This window comes from Mustelus asterias, unplaced genomic scaffold (assembly GCF_964213995.1).
Source record: "Mustelus asterias unplaced genomic scaffold, sMusAst1.hap1.1 HAP1_SCAFFOLD_342, whole genome shotgun sequence".
Taxonomy (NCBI): Eukaryota; Metazoa; Chordata; class Chondrichthyes; order Carcharhiniformes; family Triakidae; genus Mustelus; species Mustelus asterias.
In genome coordinates this window covers 234,045-247,911 of record NW_027590302.1, presented here as the reverse complement: position 1 = coordinate 247,911, position 13,867 = coordinate 234,045, and the positions used below count along the sequence as shown (strand labels likewise).

Below are 13,867 nucleotides of genomic sequence, written 5' to 3'. Positions count from 1 at the left end.
TGAACCAGCTGTGCGAGTGGGAGCTGTGAATCAGCTGTGGGAGCAGGAGCTGTGAACCAGCTGTGGGAGGGGAGCTGTGAACCAGCTATGGGAGCGGGAGCTGTGAACCAGCTGTGGGACTAGAAGCCTCGAGGATCATGAGGGACCAGGGCTGTTCCTACTGTTTAAATCCCTCAGCAAGAAGGCAGTGAAGCTCAGGCTTGGACTGAGGAGTTCCACAGTTTTGAGGCCTTGAAGGAAAGTTGGAGGGTTGTTCAGTCAAAAGTTAATGAAAGGACCCCCATGAAATCTTGGAGAATAGCTGGAATACTGAGGAGAATTAAAGTGAATTCTGGGGAGCTTTGATGTACCTTCCATATGTTCACAGGAACAGAACTGAATGAACCTTCAAGATATCGTTTAGAAGGGAAATCTTGGGGGTAGAAGTTAAAAAGTAGAACTGAGTTTATAACGTAAGTCTTTCTAAACTACAGTGTTACGTTTGTCGTATTGGTTTTTAATTTTCTTTTGTTTTTCATATCCAATAAAGTTTGTTTTTGTTTACATGCATAGAATTTTGTGGCGTAATTCTTTGTTACTCACTGGGTGTTCAAATTTCTCTATCAGCAGTCCCAATCAGGATCATAACAATACGCAATAACAATAATTCAAAATAAATCGAAGATCAAAAAATCAAATGTCCCTTATTTTGCGTGGCTTAACCAGCTCTGCCTTCAGACCCTTTATTTAGATTCAAAACACTGGTCTTAGACCCACATTTCTCCCCTTCAAACAGAATGTGAAATTCTATCCTATTGTAAGATCTGGGTTTGGCTCCAATCTCAATTGTAACAGTCAAGTCAGTAACCCATTGGAATAAGTTGTGAAAGGAATCTGCAGCTCCTGACTAGTTACAGACCATTCCAGGTACAAGAATGTTGTCACAGAATTTATTAATTGTAATAAGTACAAAATCACAATATTTAAACACAGTGGATCAGTCCACTCACTCTGGAACACCAGCTCTCGGCTTCTGGTTGACTGTGGCTGTCGGCTGTTCTGTTGACCAAAGTCTATCTTCTTACTTCATGTTGTGTTGTGTTGCGCACCGAGCTCCGGAAAATTGTCGCTCATTAACCCTGGCTCACAAATATCTCTGTGCGGTATTCGCTCATTCAGCTTTGTCGCTCATCTGCTGTGGTTCCGATTGGCCTCAGCAGCACATGATCAATCCCTGATTGATAAAATGGTGCATGATCAATGTTTGATTGGTCCCTGAAGGATATTGGTCATCTTGCTGATGTCACTTCCCATTAACTCATAGAAATCATCGAATCCCTACAGTGCAGAAGGAGGCCATTCGGCCCATCAAGTCTGCAGCGACCACCCCAGACCCTATCCCCATAACCCCATGTATTTACCTTGCTAACCCCCCCCCGACACTAAGAGGCAATTCAGCACAGCCAATCAACCTAACCCACACATCTTTGGAGTGTGGGAGGAAACTGGAGCACCCAGAGGAAACCCACGCAGACACAGGGAGAATGTGCAAATTCCACACACACACACAGTCACCTGAGGTTGGAATTGAACCCACGTTCCTGGTGTGAGGCAGCAGTGCTAACCACTGTGTCACCGTGCTGCCCTGGTCACCTTGCTGATATCACTTCCCATTAACTCCTAACTGAGTTAATCCAGGATCTCAGTCACTTGCAGCAACATCCTTTTCCTTACTGCTTTTCCCTGCTGCTGTAGTAAGTTTAAAGCTTTTCCACTGAGATAACAAGGCAGCACAAGGTAATTTGTGTGTCTGCTTCCTTGTAATAAAAGGACGTGTGGTGTCACTTCCTGATGATTGATGTTCGTCAGGCTCATCGACCGAACTGATACATCTGAGGTGGGATGTTTCATTTCTTAGTGACTGCCGACGCCTGAACATAGAACATAGAACAGTGCAGCACAGAACAGGCCCTTCGGTCCTCGATGTTGTGCCGAGCTTTGTCCGAAACCAAGATCAAGCTATCCCACTCCCTATTATTCTGCTGTGCTCCATGTGCCTATCCAACAACCGCTTGAAAGTTCCTAAAGTGTCTGACTCCACTATCACAGCAGGCAGTCCATTCCACACCCCAACCACTCTCTGAGTAAAGAACCTACCTCGGACATCCCTCCTATATTTGCATTTGACAAAGTCCCTCATGGTAGGCTGGTGAAAAAGGTTGGATCTCATGGGATAAAGGGGGAGGTGGCTAGATGGGTGGAGAACTGGCTTGGTCACAGAAGACAGAGGGTGGTAGTGGAAGGGTCTTTTTCCGGCTGGATGTCTGTGACTAGTGGTGTTCCGCAGGGCTCTGTGTTTGGGACCTCTGCTGTTTGTGATTTATAGAAACGATCTGGAAGAAGGTGTAACTGGGGTGATCAGTAAGTTTGAGGACGACACAAAATTGGCAGGACTTGCAGATAGTGAGGAGCATTGTCAGAAGCTACAGAAGGATATAGATAGGCTGGAAATATGGGCAAAGAAATGGCAGACGGAGTTCAATCCTGATTAATGCGAAGTGATGCATTTTGGTAGAAATAATGTAGGGAGGAGCTGTACGATAAATGGCAGAACCATAAAGGGTGTAGATACGCAGAGGGACCTGGGTGTGCAAGTCCACAGATCCTTGAAGGTGACGTCACAGGTGGAGAAGGTGATGAAGAAGGTATATGGCATGCTTGCCTTTATAGGACGGGGCATAGAGTATAAAAGTTGGGGCCTGATGTTGCAGATGTATAGAACGTTGGTTCGGCCGCATTTGGAATACTGCGTCCAGTTCTGGTCGCCACACTACCAGAAGGACGTGGAGGCTTTGGAGAGAGTACAGAGGAGATTTACCAGGATGTTGCATGGTACGGAGGGACTTAGTTATGAGGAGAGATTGGGTAAACTGGGGTTGTTCTCCCTGGAAAGACGGAGGATGAGGGGAGACTTAATAGAGGTGTATAAAATTATGAAAGGCATAGATAGGGTGAACGGTGGGAAGCTTTTCCCCAGGTCGGTGGTGACGTTCACGAGGGGTCATAGGTTCAAGGTGAAGGGGGGAAGGTTTAACACAGATTTCAGAAGGACATATTTGACACAGAGGGTGGTGGGGGCCTGGAATGCGCTGCCAGGCAAGGTGGTGGAGGCGGACACACTGACATTCAACCTCTTTTGTGAACCATGGTTCCCTCACTCGGCCATTTCCTCCCTGCCTGATAGGGACATACCTATCAAGGACACTCAGTGTTTGTTCCTTGAACAAGTTCCACTTTTCATTTGTGCCTTTCCCTGACAGTTTCTGTTCCCATCTTATGCTCCCTAATTCCTGCCTAATTACCCCTCCCCCAATTATAAACCTTGCCCTGCTGCATGGCCCTATCCCTCTCCATTGCAATAATGAAAGACATCGAATTGTGGTCACTATCTCCAAAGTGCTCTCCCACAAACAAATCTAACACTTGGCCCGGTTCACTACCCAGTACCAAGTTCAATGTGGCCCCACCTCTTGTCGGCCTATCCACATATTGTGTCAGGAAACCCTCCTGCACACACTGTACAAAAACTGCCCCATCCGAACTATTCGACCTATAAAGGTTCCAATCAATATTTGGAAAGTTAAAGTCACCCATAACAACTACCCTGTGACCTCCGCACCTATCTATAATCTGCTTTGCAATTTCTTCCTCCACATCTCTATTACTAATTGGGGGCCTATAGAAAACTCCTAACAACGTGACCATTCCTTTCCTATTTCTAACTTCAGCCCATATTACCTCAGTAGGCAGATCCCCCTCGAACTGCCTTTCTGCAGCCGTTAAACTATCCTTGATTAACAATGCTACTCCTCCACCTCTTTTACCACCTTCCCTACTCTTACTGAAACATCTGTATCCCGGAACTTCCAACAACCATTCCTGTCCCTGTTCTAACCATGTCTCCGTAATGGCCACAACATCGTAGTCCCAAGTACCAATCACGCTCCAAGTTCACCTACCTTATTCCAGATGCTCCTTGCATTGAAGTAGACACACTTCAACCCACCTTCCTGTCTGTCAGTACACTCCTGCGACCTTGATACCCTCCTCAGTACCTCACGACACTCAACACAGGCTTCTGGACTACAGCTCGTTTTCCCATCCCCCTGGCAAATTAGTTTAAACCCCCCCCCGCCGGAAGAGCCGTAGCAAATTTCCCTCCCAGGATATTGGTGCCCCTCTGGTTCAGGTGCAAATCATCCTGTTTATACAGGTCCCGCCTTTCCCAGAATGTGCTCCAATTATCCATATAACTGAAACCCTCCCTCCTACACCATTCCTGCAGCAACGTATTTATCTGCACTCTCTCCCTGTTCCTCAACTCGCTCGCACGTGGCACCGGCATCAAACCAGAGATGACAACATGGTTTGTCCTGGCTCTCAGCTTCCACCCTAGCTCCCTAAATTCCTGTTTTAAATCCCCGTCCCTTCTCTTACCTATGTCGTTGGTACCGATGTGTACCACGACCTGTGACTGTTCCCCCTCCCCCTTAAGGATCCTGAAAACACGGTCCGAGACTTCACGGACCCTGGCACCCGGGAGGCAACATACCATCCGTGAGTCTCTTTCGCTGCCACAGAACCTCCTATCTGTCCCTCTATCGAGTCCCCAATAACTATTGCTCTCCTGATCTCCCCCCTTCCCTTCTAAGCCACAGGGACGGACTCAGTGCCGGAGATCCGGTCACCGTGGCTTATCACTGGTAGGTCGTCCCCCTCAACAACAAGTTACTTAAAGACAAATAACTAAAAGTACAAGAGATACACAAACTTAAACGAATACAACAATTCCTACAGAACATAGAACATCTACGCAGAAAGGTGACGTAATTTAAACATGCCTGAGAATGCTTCTTAACTTCTTAGTCAGCTACCTACCCCCGTTTGTTGATTAGTCAGAGCCCTTTTTTACAGATTCCAGGTATCTCAGCCGCTGAACACCAGCCGGTCCTGCAATAATCTCATAGAATCTCTACAGTGCAGAAGTAGGCCATTCAGCCCATCAAGTCTGCAACAACCACAATCCCACCGACCCTATCCCCATAACCCCATGCATTTACCCTAGCTAGTCCCCCTGACACTAAGGGGCAATTTAGCATGGCCAATCCATCTAACCCACACATTTTTGGACTGTGGGAGGAAACCGGAGCACCCGGAGGAAACCTACACTGACACGGGGAGAATATGCAAACTCCACACAGTGGCCCAAGCTGGGAATCAAACCTGGGTCCCTGGCGCTGTGAGGCAGCAGTGCTAACCACTGTGCCACCGTGCCACCCCAGTTTAATTCTAACTCATTCCGAGTAAATATTCTCACCAGGTCCTCTGTCGGGGCCCTGCTAAGCAGCTTTAATGGTTCATGATTGCAGAAACTGAGCAGTCACAGGAATGTGGTCAAGATTGTCCAGTCCCATAATGCCTCACATTCAATCTGCTGTCCTTCAATGATAACAGAATATGTGGCTGTATGTAGCTACCTCGGCCATGGTCAACCCCAACACTGCCTTCTTGAACTGCTACAATGCCTGAGGTGTAAGTACACCCATAGGGAGGGATTTCCAGCTACACATTCCAGACTTTCACTCACTGTGGGTGGATACCAGATTGATATATTCCATTCAACCACACCCAAGGTGAGTTATTCCAATTCCTTTATTGTCCAGGACAATATATTCACAATATCTTTAAAACAGAAATTAAACATTCCCATTTGATTTCAGGTATTAACATATTCTGTTAGTTTGTTCTTTATTGTCGATGTCAGGCTGGGGTTGTTCCCCTTGGAGCAAAGGAGGTTGAAGGGAGATTAGATAGAGGTGGACAAGATTCTGACAGGTTTAGATAAGGTGGACAAAGAAAAGCTGTTCCCATTCGCTGAAGGGACAAGGATGAGGGGGACACAGATTTATGGTTTTGGGTCAGAGATGCAGAGATGTGAGGAAGAATATTCTGATGCAGTGAATGGTAATGACCTGGAACTCGCTGCCTACGAGGGTGGAGGAAGTGGAGACAATAAACAATTACAAAGGAAATTGGATGGGCATTTGAGGGGGTTTCAAACAAAAATAGTGACTCTGAACTTCCTCACACCTGGTCACTCTGTGATCCGTGTGAAATTTGAAACTATGTATTGGCAACACGACTCAAAGAGCATCAGCCCACTGGAGGCAAGGTCATGAGGCCAGCCAGTCCAGCAGAAAGAAACCCTCCGACCCACCCCATTGACCAACTGTGAGAATGAACAAAATGCAGTCCTGGATGTAATTGAGAGCAGAAACAATAACAGCAGAATCCAACCCCTGGAATCACTCGTGAACTTGTTGGTGTCTCAGCAGGTGGGATGAAAGACTGAATCTTTTCTCACACACAGAGCAGCTGAATGGCCTCTCCCCAGTGTGAACTCGCTGGTGTATCCGCAGGTGGGAGGACCGAGTGAATCCCTTCCCACACTGAGAGCAGGTGAATGGCCTCTCCACAGTGTGAACTCGCTGGTGCCTCAGCAGCCTGGATGAATCACAGAATCCCTTCCCACACTGACAGCAGGTGAATGGCCTCTCCCCAGTGTGAACTCGCTGGTGTATCTGCAGGCTGGATAATCGAGTAAATCCCTTCCCACACTGAGGGCAGGTGAACGGCCTCTCCCCAGTGTGAACTCGCTGGTGTGTCAGCAGGCTGGATGACTGAGTGAATCCCTTCCCACACTGAGAGCAGGTGAATGGCCTCTCCCCAGTGTGAACTCGCTGATGTATCTGCAGCTGGGATGACTGAGTGAATCCCTCCCCACATTGAGAGCAGGTGAATGGTCTCTCCCCAGTGTGAACTCGCTGGTGTATCTGCAGGTGGGATGACTGAGTGAATCCCTTCCCACACTGAGAGCAGGTGAATGGCCTCTCCCCAGTGTGAACTCGCTGGTGTCTCCGCAGGTGGGATGACAGAGTGAATCCCTTCCCACACGGAGAGCAGGTGAATGGCTTCTCTCCAGTGTGAACTCGCTGGTGTGCCTGCAGGTTGAATGACTGAGTGAAACCCTTCCCACACTGAGGACAGGTGAATGGCCTCTCCCCACTGTGAACTCGCTGGTGTGTCCGCAGGTTGGATAATCGGGTAAATCCCTTCCCACACTGAGAGCAGGTGAATGGTCTCTCCCCAGTGTGAACTCGCTGGTGTGCCTGCAGGCTGGATGACTGAGTGAATCCCTTCCCACACTGAGAGCAGGTGAATGGCCTCTCCCCAGTGTGAACTCGCTGTTGTATCTGCAGCTGGGATGACTGAGTGAATCCCTCCCCACATTGAGAGCAGGTGAATGGCCTCTCCCCAGTGTGAACTCGCTGGTGTATCTGTAGGTGGGATGACTGAGTGAATCCCTTCCCACACTGAGAGCAGGTGAATGGCCTCTCCTCAGTGTGAACTCGCTGGTGTCTCCGCAGGTGGGATGAGTGAGTGAATCCCTTCCCACACTGAGAGCAGGTGAATGGTCTCTCCCCAGTGTGAACTCGCTGGTGTATCTGCAGGCTGGATGACCGAGCGAATCCCTCCCCACACTGAGAGCAGGTAAATGGCCTCTCCCCAATGTGGCTGCGCCGATGTGCTTCCAGCAGAGATGGGGATCTGTACCTCCTCCCACAGTCCCCACATTTCGACGGTTTCTCCATGGTGCAGGTGTCCTTGCCGCTCTCTTTGGTGGACAATCAGTTGAAGCCTCGTCCACACACACAACACGAGTACAGTCTCTCCCTGCTGTGAATGGTGTGATATTGATTCAGGCTGTGTAACTGGTTAAAGCTCTTTAGTCAGTGCGCTGGAAGACTCTCACTCAAGTGTGGCCGTGTGTTGGTGCTTTTCCAGTCACACTGATGTTTGAAATCTTTTCAAATCAACAGACTGGACAATCATTTCTCCTTCTAGATTCAAAGTCCGATGATATTCAGCTCCCAAGGAATATGACTATGTCAGATCTCGACGTGATGTTTGAGATTTCGGCCTGTGATTCCTCTTTCAATATCCTGTAAAATGAGTTTACAAAAGTCATCAGTGTCAGTACAGGATAGAAATTCAGAACAGACAATTCTAGTTTCTATGGAACATTCTTTCCTCTCTCATTCCCCAAAAAGCTGTGAATCTCCATCCCACACACTCTCCCTCCATTCTCACTCTGCTGTATCTAATATTCACCCTCCCAATTCTCCTGAAGGTGCTGATTGAGGCTGATTGACAGATCCATGCTCACTGCTTCCTGTCCTGGACACAGAGACCATAACAAATCGGAGCTGCAGTCGGCCATTTGGCTCATCGAGCCTTTTAAACTATTCAATGAGATAATTCGTTCATCTACCTCAGCATCATTCTCCCCACACTAAACCCATATCCCTTGATATCTTCAATATCTAGAAACCAATCAATCTCTCTCTTGAAAATAGTTGATGACTGAGGCTTCACTGTCCTCAGGGGTTGAGAATTCCAAAGCTTTCCCACATCCTTGAGTGAAGAAATCCCCCCACATCTTAGCTTTTGCTCCATCTTCTTGTCTGTTCCCCATAACCCTTGACACCGTTGTCAGTCAAAGATCTGTCTAACTGGAATATATTCAATGATCCTCAGCCTCCACTGGTCCCTGTGGAAGAGAAATCCAAAAGACTAACAACCCTCTGAGGGAAGAGATGTCTGGAAATATATAATGTAGCTACAGTTCCATATTACAAGATATTCAGATCCCAAGGAATATGACTCTTTCTCGATGTGACGGTTGAGATTTTTGCCTGTGATTCCTCGTTCAAAATCCTGTGAAATGAGTTTGCAAAAGTCATCACAGTCAGTATAGGATAGAAATTCAGAGCAGACAATTCTAGTTTCTATGGAATGTTGTTTCCTATTTCATTCCCAAAATGTTGTAACTCTCCATCCATATCTATGGATTCTATTTAAAAATGAAAGTGGATGGGCACTTGAAGGAAATAAACTTTCAGGAGAATGGGGATATCGAGTGGGAATGGGACTGGAATGTTATACAGAGAGTCAGCATGGACTTGAGTTACCGAATGGATTCCTTCTGTGCTGTAATGACTTTATGACTGGAAATGTATAACATCGCTGCAGCATTATATTATAATGCAAGAAATAATAAATGTATTTTACTACAGAAACATAAATAATATATCTAATCTGGGTACCTTATAATAACACTAGACATATCTCTGTCCTATATTAATTTACTGTCTCCTTAAATGTCAGCCTTCTCCTGGGGAAAGCTGCCCTTTAATTGTGAACATTAGGAAAAAGACCATCCTTTTAGACAGACAAATAAATGTGTCAAGCTGAGGGAGCAAAGGATGTTCACCAGGCTGATTCAGGGAATCGCGGGACTGATGTATGAGGAGAGACTGACTGGGTTAGAATTGTTTTCATTGGAGTTCAGATGAATGAGGGGGGAGTCTCAAAGAGACTTATAAAATTCTAACAGGTCGAGACAGGATAGATGCAGGGAGGATGTTCCCGATGGAGTCCAGAACCGGGGGTCACAGTCTGAGGATTCAGGGCAGACCATTTAGGACGGATTTGAGGAGACATTTCTTCACCCAAAGAATAGTGACCCTGTGGAATTTATTACCACAGGAAGTGTTTGATGCCAAAACATTGAATGTATTCAAGAGGCGGCTGGATAAAGCACTTGGAGCGAATGGGATCAAAGGTTATGGGGAAAAAGCAGGATTAGGCTATTGAGTTGGATGATTAGCCATGATTGTAATGAATGGCGGAGCAGGCTCAAAGGGCCAAATGGCCTCCTCCTGCTCCTATCTTCTATGTTTCTATATCAATGTCTTTAAGAGAGAGAGAGACCTGGGCCAACCTTTCCAGAGTCTGCACCCTCCCTGGATTCACTTCCTTTCTCTTCAGTTGCTGCAAGTCCCCAATTTCCCCCAGAATGAGAAAAGAAATGGAAAGGGGGAGAAAAGAAAGTGTTTTACTCACAGATGTTGGCCTCTTTAAAGGAATGCAGTGCCAATTTGCAGATAGCACAGAAAGCCAGCAAAGGGGCCCTGCTGAAACCCGGGATTGAACCAGGGATCTTTAGATCTTCAGTCTAACGCTCTTAATTGCTTGCACTTAATTGAAACAGGAGGAAGTTTGAATCTGCCTGAAGCTCAATCTTCAATCACACAAGGCCCGCGCTCTGATTGGCTGGAGGACCAGAATCCTTCCGGTCCTCCAATTCTTCCCATTGGCCAGAGCTGGTGAGGAGCAGTGAATCAAAAGTGCGCATGTGTGGGTTTTTAGGAGGAATGCGCATGTGCGAGTGTGGGGCGGGGCCCGGGACAAAGCCGGCGCACTGACCACTGTCTGTCCGGATCTTCCAGCCTTTTCCAATGGACAACAGCTCAGCGCGGCTGGAGGGCAAAGTCCCGCCCACCCCCACGAGGGGCTCCGCCCCTCATTGTCTGTCTGCAGGGGATTGACCAATGGGAACTCTGGAGGACCGGAAGGACTCTGGTTCAGCTGCTCATTCCTGCCCAGCAAAGCTGCTGCTGCTCTCTGTCTGAATGAAGATTGAGCTTTCGACAGACTCAAGGAAGTGAAAAGGATCAGCCAATGCCTACGGCAATACCAGTCTGAAAACGCCTGACCTCGGAAGCTAAGCAGACTCAGGCCTGGTTCGTACTTGAATAGGAGACCTCCTGGGAATACCAGGTGTAGTAGACTTTAGGATGGCATGGTGGCACAGTGGTTAGCACTGCTGCCTCACAGCGTCAGGGACTTGGGTTAAATTCCTGTTTTGAGTCACTGTCTGTGTGGACTTTGCATGTTCTCTCCCCATGTGGGTTTCTCCCGGGTGCTCCGGTTTCCTCCCACGGTCCAAAAGATGTGCGGGTCAGGTGGATTGGCCATGTTAAATTGCCCCTTAGTGCCAGGGGGACAAGTTAGGGTAAATGCACAGAGTTACGGGGATAGGGCCCGAGTGGGATTGTGGTTGGTGCAGACTCGATGGGACGAATGGCCTCCTTCTACACTATAGGATTGTATGATTCTATGAAGTGAATCCAGAGAGGGTGCAGACTCTGGAAAGGTTGGCCCAGGTCTCTCTCCCTCTCTTAAAGACATTGACGTTCTTTGCTCCCTCAGCTTGACACATTGATTTGCTTGGTTAAGAGGATGTTCTCTTTCCTAATGTTCAGAATTAAAGGGCTGCTTTCCCCAGGAGATGGCTGACATTTAAGGGGACAGTAAATTAGTATAGGACAGAGATATATCTCGTGATTTTTTTGTCACAGATGAGATAAATTATTTATGGTTCTGCAATGAAGTAATTTATTCTTATTTCTATTCTTGTAATATTGTTCTGTACCTATGTTATATACTTCCAGTTATAGAGTCATTACAGCAAAGGGGTCCTTTCAGCCACACACGTCCATCCTGACTCTTGGTAAAAGTCTCTTAGTTCTGGAAGCAGTGAACATGGATCTGTCAATCAGCCTCAATCAGCACCTTCAGGAGAATTGGGAGGGTGAATATTAGATACAGCAGAGTGAGAATGGAGGGAGAGTGTGTGGGATGGAGATTTACAGGAATGAGAGAGGAAGGAATGTTCCATAGAAACTAGAATTGTCTGTTCTGAATTTCTATCCTGTACTGACAGTGATGCATTTTGTAAACTCCTTTTACAGGATATCTGAAGGTGAAGATTTGCAGGCAGAAATATCAAACCAAATGTCACACTCAGATCTCACAAATTCACTCTATTTATCGGAACCTGAATATCATCAGTCTTTCAATTTAGAAGGATAAATTTTTGTCTGTTCTGTCTTTTTCAGGAGATCTTAAATATCAGTGTGCCTGGAAAAGCACTGAAACACACACACACCTGAGTGAGCGTGTTCCAGTGCACGGACTGTGGAAAGAGCTTTAACACAGTCTGAAAAAACATTGCACCATTCACATCAGGGAGAGAAATTAATTGTGTTCTGTGTGTGGACGAGGCTTCAGCAGATCGTGAAACCAGCAGAGTCACAAGGACACCCGCACCATGGAGAAACGGTGGAAATGTGGGGACTGTGGGAAGGGATTCAATTACCCATCAAAGCTGGAAACTCATCGACGCAGTCACACTGGGGAGAGACCATTCACCTGCTCTCTTTGTGGGAAGGGATTTAGTCAATTCTCCCTTCTGCTTACACACCAGAGAGTTCACACCGGGGAGAGGCCATTCGCCTGTTCTGAGTGTGGGAAGGGATTTAGTGATTTAGCCACACTGCGGAGACACCAGCGAATTCACAGTGGGGAGAGACCATTCACCTGCTCTGACTGTGGGAAGGGATTCATTCAATCATCCCATCTGCTGGCACACCAGCGAGTTCACACTGGGGAGAAGCCATTCACCTGCCCTGTTTGCGGAAAAGTATTCAGTAATTCATCCACACTACTGACACACCAGCGAGTTCACACTAGAGACAGACCGTTCAATTGCTCTGACTGTGGAAAGGGATTCATTCAGTCATCCCACTTGCTGACACACCAGCGGGTCCACACAGGGGAAAAGCCATTCACCTGCTCTGAGTGTGGGAGAGGATTCAGTGATTCATCAAACCTGCTGACACACCAGCGAGTTCACACTGAGAAGAAGCCATTCAACTGCTGTGTGTGTGGAAGGGGATTCAAACATTCAGCAACCGTGATGAAACACCAGCGAGTTCACACCGGGGAGAGACCGTTCACCTGCTCCATGTGTGGGAAGGGATTCACATTGTTATGCAACCTGCAGAGACACCAGCGAGTTCACAAATGATAACAGTGGTTGGATTCTGCTGTTATTGCCGCTGTTAATCACATCCAGGACTGAACCATGTTCATTCTGACAGTAGGTGAAGTGGGAGTGTCGGAGAGTTTCTTTCTGCTGGACTGGCCGGTCCCACAACTTTGCTTCCAGTGGCTGATGATCTTTGAGCCTGGGAGAGCACATTTCCACTGAAATGATCCACATTTGATGGCAGGATTAGAGGGTACACGTGAAGCTTCTTGTAATTAATTGTGGAAGTCAATTCTGGAGAAATGCTGTCTTAAATTGTATTCGCTTTTTAACTTAAAGAGAAATAGTCACTTTCCTTCAACATACACACAGATTAGTGTGGGTTTGATTATTGGCTTCAGTCATGGTGATGTTGTGATGTATTTTCTGCAACTTTTATTTCTTATGAACATGTTAATGTATGAATAGAAAATGGTATTTTATAATGTGTATGTTGCTTCCTGAGCTTTAGCACACCTGTCACCTTTCTGTGTAGATTTTCTATGTTCTGTAGTAATTGCTGTATTAGTTTAAGTTTGTGTATCTCTTGTACTTTTAGTTATTTGTCTTTAAGTAACTTGCTTCAGGCGTCGGCAGTCACTAAGAAATGAAACATCACACCTCAGATGTATCAGTTCGGTCGATGAGCCTGACGAACATCAATCATTAGGAAGTGACACCACACGTCCTTTTATTACAGGGAAGCAGACACACAAATGACCTTGTGCTGCCTTGTTATCTCAGTGGAAAAGCTTTGAACTTACTACAGCAGCAGAGAAAAGCAATAAAGAAAAGGATGTTGCTGCAAGTGACTGAGATCCTGGATTAACTCAGTTAGGAGTTAATGGGAAGTGATATCAGCAAGGTGACCCGGGCAGCACGGTGACACAGTGATTAGCACTGCTGCCTCACAACACCAGGAACCCGGGTTCAATTCCGGCCTTGAGCAACTGTGTGGAGTTTGCACATTCTCCCCGTGTCTGCGTGGGTTTTCTTCAGGTGCTCCGGTTTCCTCCCACACTCCAAAGATGTGCAGGCTAGATTGAATGGCTG

At 46.9% G+C, this 13,867-nt stretch overlaps 1 protein-coding gene and 1 pseudogene across 1 annotated transcript; one reads left to right on the top strand and one right to left on the bottom strand.

Annotated features, from left to right (window-relative positions):
• Positions 1 to 5,674: 5,674 nt before the first annotated feature.
• Positions 5,675 to 10,195, bottom strand: LOC144486431 (uncharacterized). Its single transcript, XM_078204466.1, has 2 exons — positions 10,006 to 10,195; positions 5,675 to 8,042 (listed from the first exon to the last, which is right to left on the bottom strand). The coding sequence occupies exon 2, from the start codon at positions 7,689 to 7,691 to the stop codon at positions 6,345 to 6,347; it is 1,347 nt and encodes a 448-aa protein (XP_078060592.1). The 5' UTR covers positions 7,692 to 8,042; positions 10,006 to 10,195; the 3' UTR covers positions 5,675 to 6,344.
• A 430-nt stretch (positions 10,196 to 10,625) lies between these two features.
• Positions 10,626 to 10,734, top strand: LOC144486444 (5S ribosomal RNA; annotated as a pseudogene).
• The last annotated feature ends 3,133 nt before the right edge of the window (positions 10,735 to 13,867 follow it).